This window comes from Pelophylax lessonae (assembly GCF_965119305.1).
Source record: "Pelophylax lessonae genome assembly, chromosome: 8".
Lineage (NCBI taxonomy): Eukaryota > Metazoa > Chordata > Amphibia > Anura > Ranidae > Pelophylax > Pelophylax lessonae.
Window position 1 is genome coordinate 31,255,322 of NC_138775.1, and position 17,635 is coordinate 31,272,956.

Here is a 17,635-nt window from a genome sequence, read left to right on the forward strand (position 1 = left end):
GGAAGGAATTAGCAACGGAGTGCCGTGGCCGCATCACCGATCGCCGCCGCTTTGTCTGTACTCTAAGGCCTAGTAGTGTGCGTCAGATGCCTGTGGCAGTGAGGGGGTTAATTTTATGTTGCTCTTTTCCCGGTTTGTTTCACCGTGGAGCTTCTGACATTTAAGATCCATTCACACCTAGGCCATATGAATCGAAGGCAGGACCGCCCCAATTCTGCCCTCAATTCCAAATTCCGGCAAAACGCGTGCCGCCTTTGTGATGCCATTACTTAATGCCATCCCAAGTGCGGTGCAAATTTTCTGTGCGATAAAGCAAAATTGAAACTTGCCAAGCTTTTTTTTTTTTTTTTTGGGGGGCGTGCAGGGGCTTCTTTTGTGACGACAGCGGCGTGATTTGTCGTGGCAGAATCGCACTGCGATTGGGGTGGCTTTAGGAAGAGATGGCATCACAAACACCACCAGTGTTTTCCCACAATTTTCCAAGATTTGGAATCGCAAGAAGATTGTGATTTACATTTTTTTTTGGGGGGGGGGGGTGAAGCATTTAAATCATCTGGAATTACCCCCCCCCCCCCCCCCAAAAAAAAAAATCGTCAATCATCATAACTGTTTAAAAACCTTTCTGTTTTTATTACATTATGTTAGATCCAGTGATGACATTGGGGCGGGGGTTAGATGGGTTTCGGGAGGCCTTCCCAGCCTTCAGAGCGCATTGCTGCCGGCAGTTATAGTCACCGGAAATAATCGCATGCAAAAAATACGATTAAGCCCAGTACACACGCACCGATTGTCGGCCGAACGATCGGCCGTCTTTTGTCTGGTGCTGTTGTGTTGATTTAAAAGTGCTCAAGACTGCACACGAATTTTGTCGGCCAACAACAACCAACTGCAGAAGTGATGTCATGTTCTGGTCTACTTTTCGTGTGTTTTTTCTTCTTTGAGCATGCCCAGTCTTGATCATCACATTTTTGTCGGCCGAAATCTATACTGACTGACGAACAATCGGCCGTTCTTTGTTGGCCAGCAAAAATTTTAAAGCCTGCACACCAGATTTTGTTCGGCCGAAAAGTCGCAGTTGGTTGTCGGAAGCATCATACTAACAAGCCGACAATCGGCCGATCGGACGTTGGCCGAATATTTACGGCCGACAATCGGTCCTTTAGTTGCACTCAAGTCATTCGATTGAGCAACTTGGGTACAATCGCTGTGATTCTGCCCGTGATCCCAAATTGCACTGCATTAATGGCAAAACACACCCAAGTGTGTTTAAGTTCCATTCGTTTTGAAAGGCTCCTAGACGCGGTGCGATTTTGCCACGATCGTTAAGAAGAAAAACGAAAAGGAATAGGAAGTGCCTTCGCGCGATGCGGTTTGCAGCGATTGTGACAATTACGGCACAACCGCACCAGGTTTGGGTGCCATTAAACTGAATGGCACCGGAACATGCGTGGTGCGTATTGCCATTAATGCAGTGCGATTTGGGCTCACGAGGAATCGCAGCGATTCTGCCTGAGATCCCAAAACGCTAGATGTGAACGGGGCCTTAGAAAGCATCAGTTCAGGGTGGAGCACAAACCCGAACATGGTCCATGTTGGCACACAAACTCCCTACTGAACTGAAATATTTTGCTTTCCAAGTTTGCAATCCGTTGGTCGGTGGGGATCCCTGGTGGCATCCTCGGCTGTCCTCCCCCGATCCCTCCTCACCACTAATATCCCTTTGTTCCGCAGCGCTTAGTCTCCATTGACCCACATTTCAGTCCTCCGCTAACTTCCTCGTGTTTAAAAAATTTCTTTATTTTCCTCTCATTAAAATATGTAATTTGACAGCTGTAGCCAAAGGCTCCCATTCAATTTTTTTTTTAGTTACATTTTTCCTCCTTTTCCCTCGACTGGCGCTTGTTACGGCTCAATTATACAATTACCCCGAATTCTCGGGGAGGCTGAAGACACTGAAATCCGAAATATGTTTTAATAGACATGTTATTCTGTTATCAGCTGTGCTGATCCTGACTGTAATTGGAAGAAACAAACAAATATGTCTTTCGGTGGGGGAGGGGAGGGGGGAGATTTGCATCTATTTTCTTGTACGATGCTTTGTACGTAAAATTAGGATTCGGATTGCGTCTGCAGTTCCTTTTTTTCTTTTATCTGCTTAAATTTTGCCTTGTCTGGTTTCTCCATCACCCCTCATCAGCATAATGATGACATTATTGAATAATACTTTTTGTATGTTTTCTGTATTGGTGATATCCTCACTGGGTCTCTGTGGCTCTCTATGCAGGCAGATCATGGCTGGTGGGAAGGGCTTCCTGAAAACATCGCCGCACCCTGCTTCAGTACTCCTTAGTCCTGATGCAGGCGGTGGGAGGAGTTTTGCAAATATCCAAATGTCTTGATGAGTGGATGTCTGTATGGAGGAGTGAAAAGGGCAGGCCAAGGACAGTCAGGCTGGGGAGGAAAGGATAGATGATGCTGGATGTCCTCCAGCCAGGAATTGAGGCGATCTCTTAGTAAGCAGTGTCAGACAAAAGGAGGAGCCTGTGTAAATGTCCCCTTCCAACAACCACAAGAAGTCCTTAAAAGAGGAACTGAGCTCTGGAAGCTGTTCCCAAAGAGTGTGAGCTAGAGGGCAAAGGACTAGACGGCAATATCTCCTGTGGTCTCTCTGCAGCTGATTTTTCCCTGACTTACCATGCCTTGTTCTGCACTCTCACTTTGTAGAGGCGGCCATCTTTTTTAGAGGCGGGGCTTTACTTCCTCGTGTCCAAGGCCTCCAGTAAGGAGAGCAGTGGGTGGTACAATAGAAGCAAATGCCCACAGAATGCATGAAGCAGGACAGGGGGATCCTTGCACTACAGGTTATCAGGTGCAGTTTCCCTTCCAGCAAGGAGAACTGTGAGCAGTATAGCAGTGATGTCCCCAAATCTCAGCAATGCCTTAGATCAGGGGTGTCAAACTCTGTTTAACTGGGGGCCACATCAGCATTATGGTCGCCCTCCTCAGCATTATGGTTGCCCCCCTCAGCATTATGGTTGCCCCCCTCAGCATTATGGTTGCCCCCCTCAGCATTATGGTTGCCCCCCTCATTAGCATTATGGTCGCCCTCATTAGCATTATGGTCGCCCTCATTAGCATTATGGTCGCCCTCATTAGCATTATGGTCGCCCTCATTAGCATTATGGTCGCCCTCGTCAGCATTATGGTCGCCCTCGTCAGCATTATGGTCGCCCTCGTCAGCATTATGGTCGCCCTCGTCAGCATTATGGTCGCCCTCGTCAGCATTATGGTCGCCCTCGTCAGCATTATGGTCGCCCTCGTCAGCATTATGGTCGCCCCCCTCAGCATTATGGTTGCCCCTCTCAGCATTATGGTTGCCCCCCTCAGCAGCATTATGGTTGCCCTCATCAGCAGCATTATGGTTGCCCTCATCAGCAGCATTATGGTTGCCCTCATCAGCAGCATTATGGTCGCCCTCATTAGCATTATGGTCGCCCTCATTAGCATTATGGTCGCCCTCATTAGCATTATGGTCGCCCTCATTAGCATTATGGTCGCCCTCATTAGCATTATGGTCGCCCTCATTAGCATTATGGTCGCCCTCATCAGCATTATGGTCGCCCTCATCAGCATTATGGTCGCCCTCAAATGGCCAGTTGTATCAGTAAGACTAGATGTTCAGAGTGCCCCATCCCCCTTACATCAGATGTCAAGTACACCCCCACCCCCTTCCAATCACAGTGCACCTCCCTTACCATGTGCTGCTGCTGAGAAGAAGCTAGAGGAGGGCTGGAGTCAGCTGATGGAGTCTGCTGAATGCTTAGATCAGGGGAGACGGAGACGAGGGGGATCGGTAGGAAGACTTCTGACCTCCTCTATTTGCTGCTGACTGCTGAGATGGGGGAGTGGCAGAGATGAACCAGTCCGCAGCTGCACAGAGAAGCGAAGGCAGGGGAGTTCTGTCCTCTCTGCTGCTGACTGAGACGAGGGGGGTGCCGCAGCTGCAGGGGAGGTGCGAGGGCCTCATGAAATGGCCTGGAGGGTCTGAATTTGGATGCTGGGCCTTGTGTTTGACAAATGTGCTGTAGATGATCTTACACTATAGATATACAGCTATGAGGCGGTGGGTATTGGAGAGCTTAGGCCACATCAACATACTGGGAAGTGCTATTTTTCAGGAAGCATGCAAGACAAAAGGGTCCAATTTTTTTTTTAGGTTACCACTAAGGCCCCTTGCACACTGGGGCTTTTATGCCTCGTTTCCACTGAGCGGTTCGGTTTGGTTCGGTTCAGTTCTGAACGGTACACATGGATCAGGCTTGTGTTTCCACCGCCAACAGTACCTCAGCAAAAACAGTACCTCAACACTGTAGCTCCACCTTTTTGATAAGGTACTAATGTGCCTGGTACCCCAACGAAAGGGTCCCAAAAAAGTACGGTACGGAATTAGGGTACCATTCACAACTTTTGACAATGGAAACGGCAAAAATTGCATACCGTACCGCTCAGTGGAAACGAGGCATTGGTTGCAGTTCATTCTTCCTGTCACCTGGGAGGGACAGATGCAACATCCAGCCCTGCTGCAGCTGGACAAGGATGAATGTTGTACCCCTGGCGTTTACAGCCCTGTCCATTCAGGGATGAATTTCCAGAATGCAGAAGACTTTCCCTTTACCTAGCCTGGGGTGGGGGGAGTCCTCCTCTCCTTGGTGGTAGTCATCTTCCTCACCTTGGTGGTGGTGGTAGTCCTAGAATGTGAGGGCACCTTCTATGCCGTGATCTGATCTCCTGTTTTTGCAGACTTGTGCAGCCGGAGGGATTTTATAGCTCCTGGCTGGGACTGCTCCGCACATATAAATGCATATGATGTGTGTGGAACGCACTCTTTCCCCGGCAACCGTCCCAGACAAACATTACTGATGGAGATCAGCCCTGATGGTGTGACAATCCAGATTCTGCTGACAGTGTCACACTTCTTCGGTGAGCCGGCGGAGACTCGGCACAAATTCAGCCTTGACGCACCCGTGTTAAATACACACATTCCTAATCAGTAATAGAGAATGTGTGCAAAGAAATATGGCCGGCAGTGAGAATTATGGCAACTAAATTGCAGGACGCCTTTTACACACACATTTATTCTTAATACAAAAAGAAACTTGTGAAGTGGAAATGAAGGCAAAATCTTTAAATTAAAGCAGTAGAAGCACCTGGTTATCAGCCTCTTGCAGTCCTTGTACAGCAGGGCTGGAATGTGAAAAGAAGAAGCAGCACAAGGAGCCAATCAGTTCATGTGCTGAAAAGCGGAGAGCAGAATGACAGAATGCTCATCAATTGCTTCTCCATTCCTGTCCATTCACAGGCAGGGAGCCAGTCCGAATTAAATGATGCTGGCCACCAGACTGAGGACATCTAGTGGCAGAAAGAGATACAGCAATATATATCTCAATGTGTCCCATCCAAAGTTGTAAAGAATGCGTCTGCAGCAATATGGCTGACGGGAAGAATTATAGTAAAAAATTGCAGACCTTTTGTATATACTTGCCAGATCGCAATATATCTTTTTGCTCAAAATTGCAACAAAATCTGCTTTTCATTTTTTATTCTTATAATGGGCTTCTCATTTTTATCTGGTAATGTTATGGCTGGAGTTTTGCTTTAAATCCTACATCCCTCATTAGAGATTTTCCCTATACTTCCTGTCCTGGTGACACAGCAGGAAGTGAGGAGAATGCTCATCATTGACCATTGAAGAGGTGAGGGGAAATCTCTCAATGCTTTCATCCATCCCAGTTCAAATGACACTGACTGGATTTCTGCTAATACTGGAGCAAATATGTACAGGAACATAGTAAATCATACATTGAAGTCTTGTTGTGTCACTTGAACGCGAAGTGAGGAAAATTCTCCCAGACGGGGACACAGGCAACAGTAGAATGTTTGTTTTTCAAGGTTATATATATATATATATATATATATATATATATAGGGTGTGTACATATATACATATATATCTTTATATGTGTGTGTGTGTATATATATATATATATATATATATATATATATATATATATATATATATATATATATATATATATATATATATATATATATATATATATATGTGTGTATGTATGTATGTATATGTATATATATATATATATATATATATATATATATATATATATATATATGTGTGTATGTATGTGTGTGTATATATATATATATGTATATATATATATATATATATATATATGTGTGTGTATATATATTTATTTATTTTTACTTTAATCACTTATCTACTAGGGTTAATTTATTTTTTTTTTTTTTTTTTTTTTTATTGTTAGAAATTGCTTTAAACACCCCCCCCCCCCCCAAAAAAAAAAAAAAGATGATAGATTTTCTGGAAGCAGAGGCCCTGGAGAATAAAATGGTGAAAGTTACAATTTTTTTTCGCATGATCTTTGCACAGCTGTTTATGAAATGCATATTTGTAGAGAAAAAATACACTAAAATAAATGTTAGTGCAAACAAATACATATTATACCCAATTTTTTATTTACATTTTTTTTTTTTTTTTTTGGTAAAATATAACATCGTAAAGTATAAAAGATAAGGTTGCATCAAGTCATAGATACCAAAGTAAATGCCAAGTATTAAAATAGCACACACCTGTGAAATTGCAAAAAACATTTGCAGTGCCTTACGCTGTCCTTTTTTAATTGAGGGGGTGATGGGATGTTTTTATATAGTTCTTTTTATGATTTTTATTTATTATATATCCTCTTTTTTTTTTTTTTTTCCTTTTACATTTTTTTTTTCCTTTTTTACATTTTTTTTTTTTTCTTCTTTTACATTTTTTTTTTCTTTACCTTTATTTCCTTTTCACAAGGGAGTTAGCAAGCCTCCAATGTGATAGCATTGGGCAGGTGAAAGGTCCTCTTTATGGAGACATTGGGGGGTCTATGGTCTCCCCTGCCCTCCACTACAGCTAATCAATCCCAGATGAGCTTGCTTTACCTCCTTGTTTACCATGGCGTTTATAAACGTACTTTAATAGACCATGTTGACGAAAGCACTTTACTGCTTTTGTTGTTCTTTTGTTATCCACTATTTTATTTTAGATCACCGAGATCATATTTGTTGCTTTTAGCTTTATTTTGTTTCTTTAAATCACCAAATCCGTGTGTATTTGCTATAATCTGGCCGGTTGTACAGCGGCCGTATGAACAAGGAAGTTTCTTTTTTCCTGTTTATATATTAAAAAGAAAGAAAGGGATAAGAAGCTCATAAATATAATACAAGTTTGCAAAACACTTTTCAAACACAGATTGGCGGATGAGCCCAGCCATTATATTTAAACAACCCGTGTTTGTAAACAATGGGGTCTGTTTCTTTAAATCAGCCGAGGGTCCGCTCCCTCAATTAAGTACATTTGTTTAGTAAAACTGCCTAAAAATAATCCTCCGATGATGTTATCGGGATGCTGGCGGAGAATCAAAGCCTTGCCTCTAATTAAACGAGGCCTGTGATTTGTTTAGGAGCTGGCATATATTTCCATGCTAATGAGCCCGCTCTGGGGATCCCGGGCCCCCTGCTCCCAGCTTTCGGCCCCGGGGTACGTTCTTGGCACAGAGGCTTCTGGCACGGCCTATACAACTCCATCTTAACGCCTGTGAGGGGCTCAGTCAGGTCTGAGTTCTTCTGTGCCTTTTATGCTCAGATAGTCAAGTTGCCTGAGCGTTCTAATTAAAGTATTTTTTTTTTAATTTAGTTTTGTAGAAAGGATATTATTAAAGGACTCTGGTGGAATTTGGAAAGGACAAAGAACTATTTTGTCCTTCAAGTCCTCCATGAACGTTTCCTTTTTATTAATAGATATCCCTAGAATCTCATATAGACAGATATCATTAATTAGGCATTTTTTTTTGTATAATTGTATTACTTTTTAAATGTATTATTATTTTTTTTAACCGACAACATTTTATAAATTTTTAATTTTAAGCTAAATATTTTTGTTTTTTAAATATCAATCCTGCAGTTTTAATGAAGACCATACCTGGTGATTCTGCCATGTAGATCCCTGTTTAGGCAATTCTGTTAAAGTGACACTGTGCTCTGTGCCTGTCTTCTAATTGTGCTCCTGTATTGACCCCTTGTCATATGGGCTTGCTATGGAGACTACAAGTGGCCATGCACATGTTACATAGACATGGTCTACTGTTGTCACCATGGGAAACCCACCCTGAGTGATGCATGGAGTGCATGTAGATAAGAGGTAGCTACAACAAGACCGCAGGAGATCACAAACACAGAGATGCAACAAAGTATGAAAATGGGTAAAAACAGGATTTTATTTAAAAAGTAACAAATGTGATCTAAGGGTTAAAACTACTTAAAATACGGCTACATGATTACATTTATTACATCTGTAGACTGAATATCATACAGGACAAGAAAAGGGCGAAACAGTCTTATGTTCAACATGCAGGGTGGTGGAGAGAGAAGCAATGGTAATTGTTGTGCACATGTCAAAGTTTGGATTTGCTTCCATCTAGAGAAGACTTTTCTCATCCTTTAAACCCCAGGAGAACCCTTAAAATAATGTTCGGGGCCAAGGGTACCCCTGCTAAAAACCAATTCATCAGGGGTCTGTGAGAAAAATTCCCATTCCGTCTGCGGGACGGAATGCCCCCCTTACATTGATGGTCAGTTGGAAGAATGCCCCTCATACATTTGTGGTCAATTGGAAGAATGCCGCTCATACAGGAGTGGTCAGTAGGAAGAATGCCCCCCCCCCCCCTTACTTTGGTAGTTAGTTGGAAGAATGCTTATTACATTGGTGGTCAGTTGGAAGAATGCCCCTCATACATTAGTAGTCAGTAGGAAGAATGCCTCCCTTACTGTTGTAGTCAGTAGGAAGAATGGGTCTTACATTGGTGGTCAGTTGGAAGAATGCTCCTCATACATTAGTAGTCAGTAGGAAGAATGGGTCTTACTTTGGTGGTCAATTGGAAGAATGCTCCTCATACATTGGTAGTCAGTAGGAAGAATGCCTCCCTTACTGTGGTAGTCAGTAGGAAGAATGCTTCTTACATTGATGGTCAATTGGAAGAATGCCCTTCATACATTAGTAGTCAGTCAGTTGGAAGAATGCCTCCCTTACTGTGGTAGTCAGTAAGAAGAATGCTTCTTACATTGGTGGTCAATTGAAATAATGTTATCCTTGCATTGGTGGTCAATTGAAAGAATGTCCTCCTTACTTTGGTGGTCAATAGGAAGAATGCTTCTTAAATTGATAAGTAGGAAGAATGTCCCCCTTGTACTGGAGGGCAATTGAAAGCATGTCCTATGTACTTTTGGTAGCTAGTAGGAAGAATGATTTTTACATTAGTGGCCAATTTAAAGACTATGCCCCTTACATTGGTGGTCAATAAGAAGAATGCCCTCCTTACATTGGTGGTCAATAAGAAGAATGCCCTCCTTACATTGGTGGTCCATAAGAAAAATGCCCCTTACATTGGTGGTCAGTAGGAAGAATGTGGTGGTGGTCAATAAGAAGAATGCCCTCCTTACATTGGTAGTCCATAGGAAGAATGCTTCTTAAATTGGTGGTCAATTGGAAGAATTCTCCTGTTTTTTTTTTTTATATATTGTGTTGGCATAAGCCAAAACCATTGGGTTTTGCAACTATCTTTTTTTGTTTTGTTCTATATTTTTATTTTTTGAGTAACGTGTTAAGATTTGGTTGCTTAGCAGCAACTAATATGCCAAAAAATGTATTTGTTTTCCTACTGAAGAGGTCAAAATCGAGTCCATGTCATTCTGTAGTCACCTGCGACCAAAATAATGTGATACACGGACTTGGCAGTAAACAAATAAAAATAGAATTTATAGAGGTTGAAATGAGAGAGATTTGATAAGTCGGATTGATCGAAGATCGCCCTCCCTGCGCTGGTGGAATGCATAGAAGAATCTTTTTGGTTACTTCTGGCAACTAGCTGTCCAAGGCCGATCATCCGTCAGACATTTTAATAAAATATAAAAAAATGTAATGTTCTTTCAAGGACCCCTTTTTCTGTCTTCGATTACGGATTCCCCCCCGCCGTTGCCCGGGCAACCTTGCCCATCCGCAGCTAATGTCATCCTGACACTGTACAGAGCCCTCCTGCGTCTGTTGACTGCTCAGCCATCTTACAGGGTGTGAAGGGGGGGGGGGTTTCGTCTTTTGTGTTAATATTTGCTTTCCTCTGGAGCAGGTCTATCTGTCGTCTGTGTTTAATCACTGTAAAGCACTCACATTGGCTTATACACTCTCACAGCGAGCATTCACGGCGCAGCTATACAACACTTCACGAATGTCAAGTTGGCGCAGCAATTGTGATCCCGTGTTTGTCTAATACTCCATGTGTTTGTTGGTGTCCTTCTAATCTTTTTAATAGCACTGGGGAGTTTATTTGAAGGGCTCAATCGTGTGTTTATCAGCTGCCGCTTTGCCTCCATAGTGGTAAACACGGCTGAGGCCCTGTAGTGGTTTGGATTAGCACGAGTATTGACCGAGAAATGATGAGACAGTCCCTGGGATTGAGTGGTCTGTAATTAAACAGCTTTTGCTGGGAGAATCCCCAAACTAATTAAACCGCTTGTTTTAACTCTTTCTTTGGGACTTTCTTGCATAGTAAGGGACCTCGAGCGTAAAGGTCTTAAGGAAGATGTGTTCTTGCGGCCCTAGAGTGTTAGGAGTCTTCCTTTCTTTGCTCTATTCTGCGGAGGGGGGGGGGGAACTAAACTGAAGTGAGGTTTTAGTTGCAATGGGGAGAAAAAGTATGTACAAAGGCCTTTACAAACCTCTACACAGCGTAGAGTTGGGCTTTTCAACCAGGGTTCCATGGTACCCTATGGTTCCTCTAGAGCAGGGGTATTGAATTAAAATTTACAAAGGTCCAGTCAATAAAATATTCTTCCAGCAGAGGTCCGAATCACATGTTTGTGTGATGGCCACCCTGTATTCTCGCAACCAATCACTTGCTTGTTAACTTGGATAGCCCCCGTCCTCTGTCTATAGCTGTCCTGCCTCCAGCTGTTGGCTCTGTGAGACTGGCAGTGGTGATGGCTGTGGGCAGAACAACTCTAAAGGGTGGGACCGCAGGGGTCCGGATGAGACATTAACTGGGTCCGGACCCCGGTCCGCCATTTAGTGATGCCTGCTCTAGAGGTTGCTATTGTTCCTCCAGAGGTAGAGGCAGAATTTGATCCATGCTATCTTGAGCAATGAGCAATTTCTGCCTTTCAGATAAGTTCCCACGGACACCATTTTTTTTCTATCTGTAAAGGGGGTTATATCTTCCCAATAACCAAAAGTGTAAGGAGCATTCTTGCCACTGTCCATCACACTAATATACATAAGTTGTAGATATAGTCATTTTTAGCAGGGGTTACCTGAGACCAGAAAGATATTTTACGAGTTCCTTTGTATTGAAACGGTTGCGAAAACCATATGTTGACCATGAACATGGCAATTGTGGAGGGGTTCCATCAATTTTCAATTGAAAAAAAAAATGGATTTTTGAGAATAGGACTGCCCAGTCTTTCTATTGGAATCACAGTGGTTTCTATTTCAAAAACCTGAAATTATCCAACCAAAAGTGGTATTTAGGTGTTTTTTGCAAGCATTTTATTTATTTATTAATCCAATGTTTAAGTCAGAGCTGTGGCTGTCCAAGTCTTGCAAAGTGTCATGGGACTTGTAATTCCCCAAGAGCTTGAGTTCTTGGGTTGTCTACCCCTGTCCTAGAGGTTTACTCTTTGATATAGTTTAATGGGTGAAGTTCTGCAAATCATTCTTTAATGCCCATTGTGGACGGTTGGCTTATAGTAAAGATACAACCTAGATTTACAGAGCCATATTTTAGTTCAAACTCTACTTTGAATGAGTGTTGGTGCAGAAGTGAGAGACATATAGCGTTGATAGTTCTAGAACAGGGGTCCCCAAACTTTCTAAATAAAGGGCCAGTTTGCTGTCCTTTAGACTTTAGGTGGACTGTGGCCAGTGGCATTAATAGGAGTAAACAATATTAGGCTTGGTGGTCAGTGGGAGCAAATAAAATCAGTCTACATAGCACATGTGGTCAGTAATCCTTGGTATTAGTAAGGGGAATAGTGCCATCGCTGATGTCATTGGGAGGAGTAGCACCCCAATGTTTGTTTCAGAGGAAGGAATGGTGCCTCATCATTGGTGTCAGTGGGAGGAACAGTGCCTCGTATCAGTGGGAGGAACAGTGCCGCATATCAGTGGGAGGAATAGTGCCCCATCATTGGGAGGACATATGCCCTGCTGTTGGTGTCAGTGGGAGGAATATGGCATCATTGTTGGTGTCAGTGGGAGGAATAGTTTCTCAAGGGCCAGATAATGGCAAAGGGCCGCATTCAGCACATAGGCTGCAGTTTGGATCACGGTCTTAGAAAAAAGCAAAAAGCTGCCCTCCAGTTGCGTTCATCACCGACTTACTGGTGGACAAACTATCCTGGGCTTATCCTAAGTACAAATTGGTTACACAAAGTGCCTGTGTTCGGTCAGTCATAGGCCTCACACCTGTCTATACTGACAACCTTACCAAAATGTCGTCCTAACATGTATGTGGAAATTGATTTCTGACGTTTATTGCTTTTAAAGGAGCTAACTGACTTTTGTTTTTTTTTGTTTCTTCTATAGATTTTGGTCGACCTGTCCAGCCCCTCCCCCCACGCCACGCAGCAGTATGAGAATGTACTGGTTCACGAAGGAAACGCCATCCTAAGGGACTTGGTTCTCAGCCCTGAACGCCAGTATATCTACGCTATTACTGAGAAGCAGGTAATGCCGATGGGTTTTAATATGTTATGTGTGTTACAAAGTCAGCAAACATCAATGGGCCTATTTTTATAAAGCAAATGGTAATTTGCATTCACTCATAGAATTACTGTAGATGAATTAGAAAACAGCTGTCTTTGATCTTTAATAATTGCTCATATCCACCTCTGCTCTTCTTTTTTTTTTTTTTTTTTTTAACGTGCGTATAAATTTATTATTTCTGAGATATTTTGTGCTAGGCACAGTGCTTTCTCGAAGAATCTTTGAGAAAGTGCTGTGCCTAGATCAAAACATGTCGGAGTGGAAGTTTTTTTTTTTTTTTGCTGGCTTATTTTAAGAAAGGAAGAATATTATATGGCATCTAGGTGTGCAACATTCCTGTTGCTGGTACAACGAAAAATTTGTTAGTTGTTATAGTTACATGCACTTTAGGCCCGCATGGGTGCTCAACCTGTGGCCCTCCAGCTATTGCAGCACTACAAGTCCTATGAGGCATTGCAAGGCTGACGGGAACAAGCATGGTTCGAAAGGGCAGAGGCATGATGGGACTTGTAGTTTGACAACAGATGGAGGGCCACAGGTTGAGCATCCATGCTTTAGGGCAGGGGTCTCCAAACTTTCTAATCAAAGGGCCAGTTTACTGTCCTTCAGACTTTAGGGGGGCAGACTGGGGCCAGTGGGAGTAGAAATTGTCCTGGCGTCAGTGGGAGTAAACAAAGCATCTTTTGTAATAGGGGGAGGAATAGCGCCCCTCATTAATGTCAGTAGGAGGAATAGCATCTCATTGTTGGTGTTAGTGAGCGAAATAGTGCCCCATCATTGGTATCACTGGGTGGAATAGTGAACCATCATTGTGTCAGTGGGAGGAATAGTGACCCATCATTGTGTCAGTGGGTGGAATAGTGACCCATCATTGTGTCAGTGGGAGGAATAGTGACCCATCATTGTGTCAATGGGAGGAATAGTGACCCATCATTGTGTCAGTGGGAGGAATAGTGACCCATCATTGTGTCAGTGGGAGGAATAGTACCCTATCATTGGTATCAGTGGGAGGAATAGTGCCCCATCATTGGTGTCAGTGGGTGGAATAGTGACCCATCATTGGTGTCAGTGGGTGGAATAGTGACCCATCATTGTGTCAGTGGGAGGAATAGTACCCTATCATTGGTATCAGTGGGAAGAATAGTGCCCCATCATTGGTGTCAGTGGGTGGAATAGTGACCCATCATTGTGTCAGTGGGAGGAATAGTGACCCATCATTGGTGTCAGTGGGTGGAATAGTGACCCATCATTGTGTCAGTGGGAGGAATAGTGACCCATCATTGTGTCAGTGGGAGGAATAGTGACCCATCATTGTGTCAGTGGGAGGAATAGTGACCCATCATTGTGTCAGTGGGAGGAATAGTACCCTATCATTGGTATCAGTGGGAGGAATAGTGCCCCATCATTGGTGTCAGTGGGTGGAATAGTGACCCATCATTGTGTCAGTGGGAGGAATAGTGACCCATCATTGGTGTCAGTGGGTGGAATAGTGACCCATCATTGTGTCAGTGGGAGGAATAGTGACCCATCATTGTGTCAGTGGGAGGAATAGTGACCCATCATTGTGTCAGTGGGAGGAATAGTACCCTATCATTGGTATCAGTGGGAGGAATAGTGCCCCATCATTGGTGTCAGTGGGTGGAATAGTGACCCATCATTGTGTCAGTGGGAGGAATAGTGACCCATCATTGTGTCAGTCGGAGGAATAGTGACCCATCATTGTGTCAGTGGGAGGAATAGTACCCTATCATTGGTATCAGTGGGAGGAATAGTGCCCCATCATTGGTGTCAGTGGGTGGAATAGTGACCCATCATTGGTGTCAGTGGGTGGAATAGTGCCCCATCATTGTGTCAGTGGGAGGAATAGTGACCCATCATTGGTATCAGTGGAAGGAATAGATCTCCATTGTTGGTTTCAGCTTAAGAAATAGTGCCACATTGTGGTTTTCAATGAGAGAAATAGTGCCCCGTTGTTGATGCCCGCAGCAGGAATTCTTCCCCATTGCTGGTGTTGGTGTGAGGAATAATGTCTTGTATTTGTGGGAGGAAAAGTGCCCCAAGGGCAGGATAAAGGCGAGCAAAGGGCTGCAGTTTGAAGACCACTGCTTTAGGGCTTCCTGAGCCCCTCGAACGATAAAACAGAGAAAATTACCAGCTCAACTCGCATTTGAAAATGTGTGCCAACTAAACCCCTGTTTTTAATGCATACTGTTGGACAGGTTAATTTGGTTGGTAAGCAGACTGGTTGGTGAGTTGAACTGGGAATTTTCTCTGTTTTGTCTTTTATGCGTTTGCTGTCCTTGTGCTCCTTGCTATGAAGACCAATTATAGATGGGCGCAGGGGCCATTTCTTTCTTCCTGAGTCACTCACCTAAGTAGTATTGGTGGAGTGCCAGACCCCAGGACAGGTAAATTAAAATGTGTCCAACTCCAAGAGGCAGCTTGCTATAATGTAGGGTATCCATAGGGGTCCTTGGAGTAATCCAAAATAGTGTAAAGAATGAGAGTGCCACAAGTTTGTAAATAAGTCCAGTAAATGTTTATTAATCCTGATGTAAAGTCAAGAACAAAAGTCAATACGTTTCGGGTGCTCAAAACTACCCCTTCATCAGGGGTTGAATGCTGGCAGTGATGGGGGAGAATACTGGCCAACAAAAGCAAAGAAACGAAGGTTAGAATCCAGTATTTTCCCCTACTGCTGCCAGCACTGATGGAGGAGTTTTGAGCCTCAAAATTTGTTGGCTTCAACTTCTGCTCTTACAGCAAGAGTAAAAAGATATTTCTGGACTCTTACAAACTTGTGGCGCTTTCAATATGTTTGAGTCCCTCACCTGGAACAAGTGAAGGGATGGGGAATTCCGACACTCAGATGCTTTCACCACCCTCTTCCATTGCCCCGTTCGAACAGATCCACTTTGTACTATTTTTGTAGCTATTTTGCACTGATGTCGATTCGTGTTACTTGCTGACAATGATTTTCTGCTCCACATTCCACCAGCTATACAGAAATAATTCTCCGTACAATGACACATTTGCCTATGAAAGAGCTTTTTATGTGTTTTCTGCGATACAGTTATCACACAACCATCACTCACTCAACAGAGCGACCTTTGACTTGCTCGCTGTTGCCAGGGGTTTATTTTCCGTGGTATGAGAGATTTCATGTAGGTTGCTGGTGGTCTCTGGTTTCGGCATTGTCATCCATGAATTGTGATGCTAATGTATGGTTTTGTTGGGTGAATAAAAAGCATTCAAAATGTACTTGGAGCAAAGTAAAGGTCCACTGGGGTACGTGAGAGACTGTTGGGGTTTTCCTGTTGGCTTTTTATGTTGGCTCTTGAGATGTTACAGACTCTTGATGCCTCTGTTAGTCCATGCCCCCCCCCTTTCTTTAAATATAATTTGCTATAGAAACAGACTTGAGAAAGCAAAGGGGAGATTCACACAGTCCCTTAGCAAGTTTAGGGTGGAACTCCTGGCAAAACATTTTTTTTTTTTAGTTTGAGATAGACTGGAAACATTTAGAATCTTTCAGGAGAGTTATTCTCACTTTCTTTTTTCAATTGTCACTGGAACAGGAAGTGACTGTAAATCTCCCCAGAGGGGACACCTGCCCAGGATTCCCCTGACTTCCTGGCAAGGTCAGACAGACACACAGGCATCAAATAAATCAGGAAGGATCTAAATCTTCTTCCTTCGGAAATTTAATCTGGAATTACACTTAAGGGTCATTCCAACCCAAAGTAATATTTTCCCAGACATTACTTACCACGTGTAGGTATTACCCCATTACCAGATAAGGAGAGAAGGGAAGCTTAATTTTTCGGTTTGACGTTTAGAAGGGGTCCATTTCCTCCTGATAATATTTTTGTTAGTCTTACTACTTTCATTACAGTAACAATCTATCTCACTGTGCTAGATTTGGGCACCATTGTGGGTGGCCAAGCTCCCCTATTTAGAACTTAGGAGCGGAGACTTCAAGTGGTAGGTTGTGTGAATGAACGAGCAATTTATCTTAATTCTATAGTACAGGAAACCGGCAAAGCATTCATAGACCCTGGGTGTAGGCCTATACGTTTAGATGGTTGGGCACTGGCAATGCTTTTGAGGACAGGCCCACGTTGAGTCCTATGTTTTTTGCTGATAACCAAAGGCGATGGACCTCTTCTCCTTCATGGAGAAATCACTAGCTAAAATATTCTTCTTCTTTATTATTTTATGATCAGTTTCTTCAGTCAAATCCTCAGTCGTTAAAGCCAAAGATAGAAGCAGTACACTTGGATTGGCACAACTTTGGTAAAACCTTGGGTACTGTACCCTGTCCCAACGATGTGGGGGCGGTCTGTATTGTTGCCATGGGCACAAGGTCCTGTTCAGGTGCTCACATCAGCATGTAGTCAGCCAAAGGGATTCTATAAAGGTCCAGGGTTGTGGTCCATCCCTACGGAACCTAGTTCCTGAAGACCCCTTCAGGGGTATGCCCACTGTGACAGGCAACGTGTGGACTTAATATACAGTCAAGCATGGACGAAAAAGATAGTCACCCTATATCACTAAAAATGAAAATTTCCACTTCTCATTGACAGTCAACGCATTTTGCGTTACTAGCACATAGTCATGAATAAGCACTAGTAGCATGAAATGCATTGACTCTTTTCCTTGCTCCCACGGTTTCTACTGTTGCTGTATATGGCATTTTAATGATTAACAATAAGGTTTTAAAGTGTGCAGCCCTTTGGATCCTAA

The 17,635-nt window shown here is 43.2% G+C and overlaps 1 protein-coding gene across 3 annotated transcripts in view; it reads left to right on the top strand.

Moving 5' to 3' along the window:
- The window catches only part of PLXNA1 (plexin A1), a 531,430-nt gene that overhangs the window by 284,704 nt on the left and 229,091 nt on the right, over positions 1–17,635 (top strand). For all 3 annotated transcript variants that reach the window (XM_082265085.1, XM_082265087.1, XM_082265086.1), the window contains exon 4: positions 12,710–12,850. In XM_082265085.1, coding sequence (XP_082121211.1) covers positions 12,710–12,850 — 141 coding nt within the window. The remainder of the gene's footprint in view (positions 1–12,709; positions 12,851–17,635) is intronic.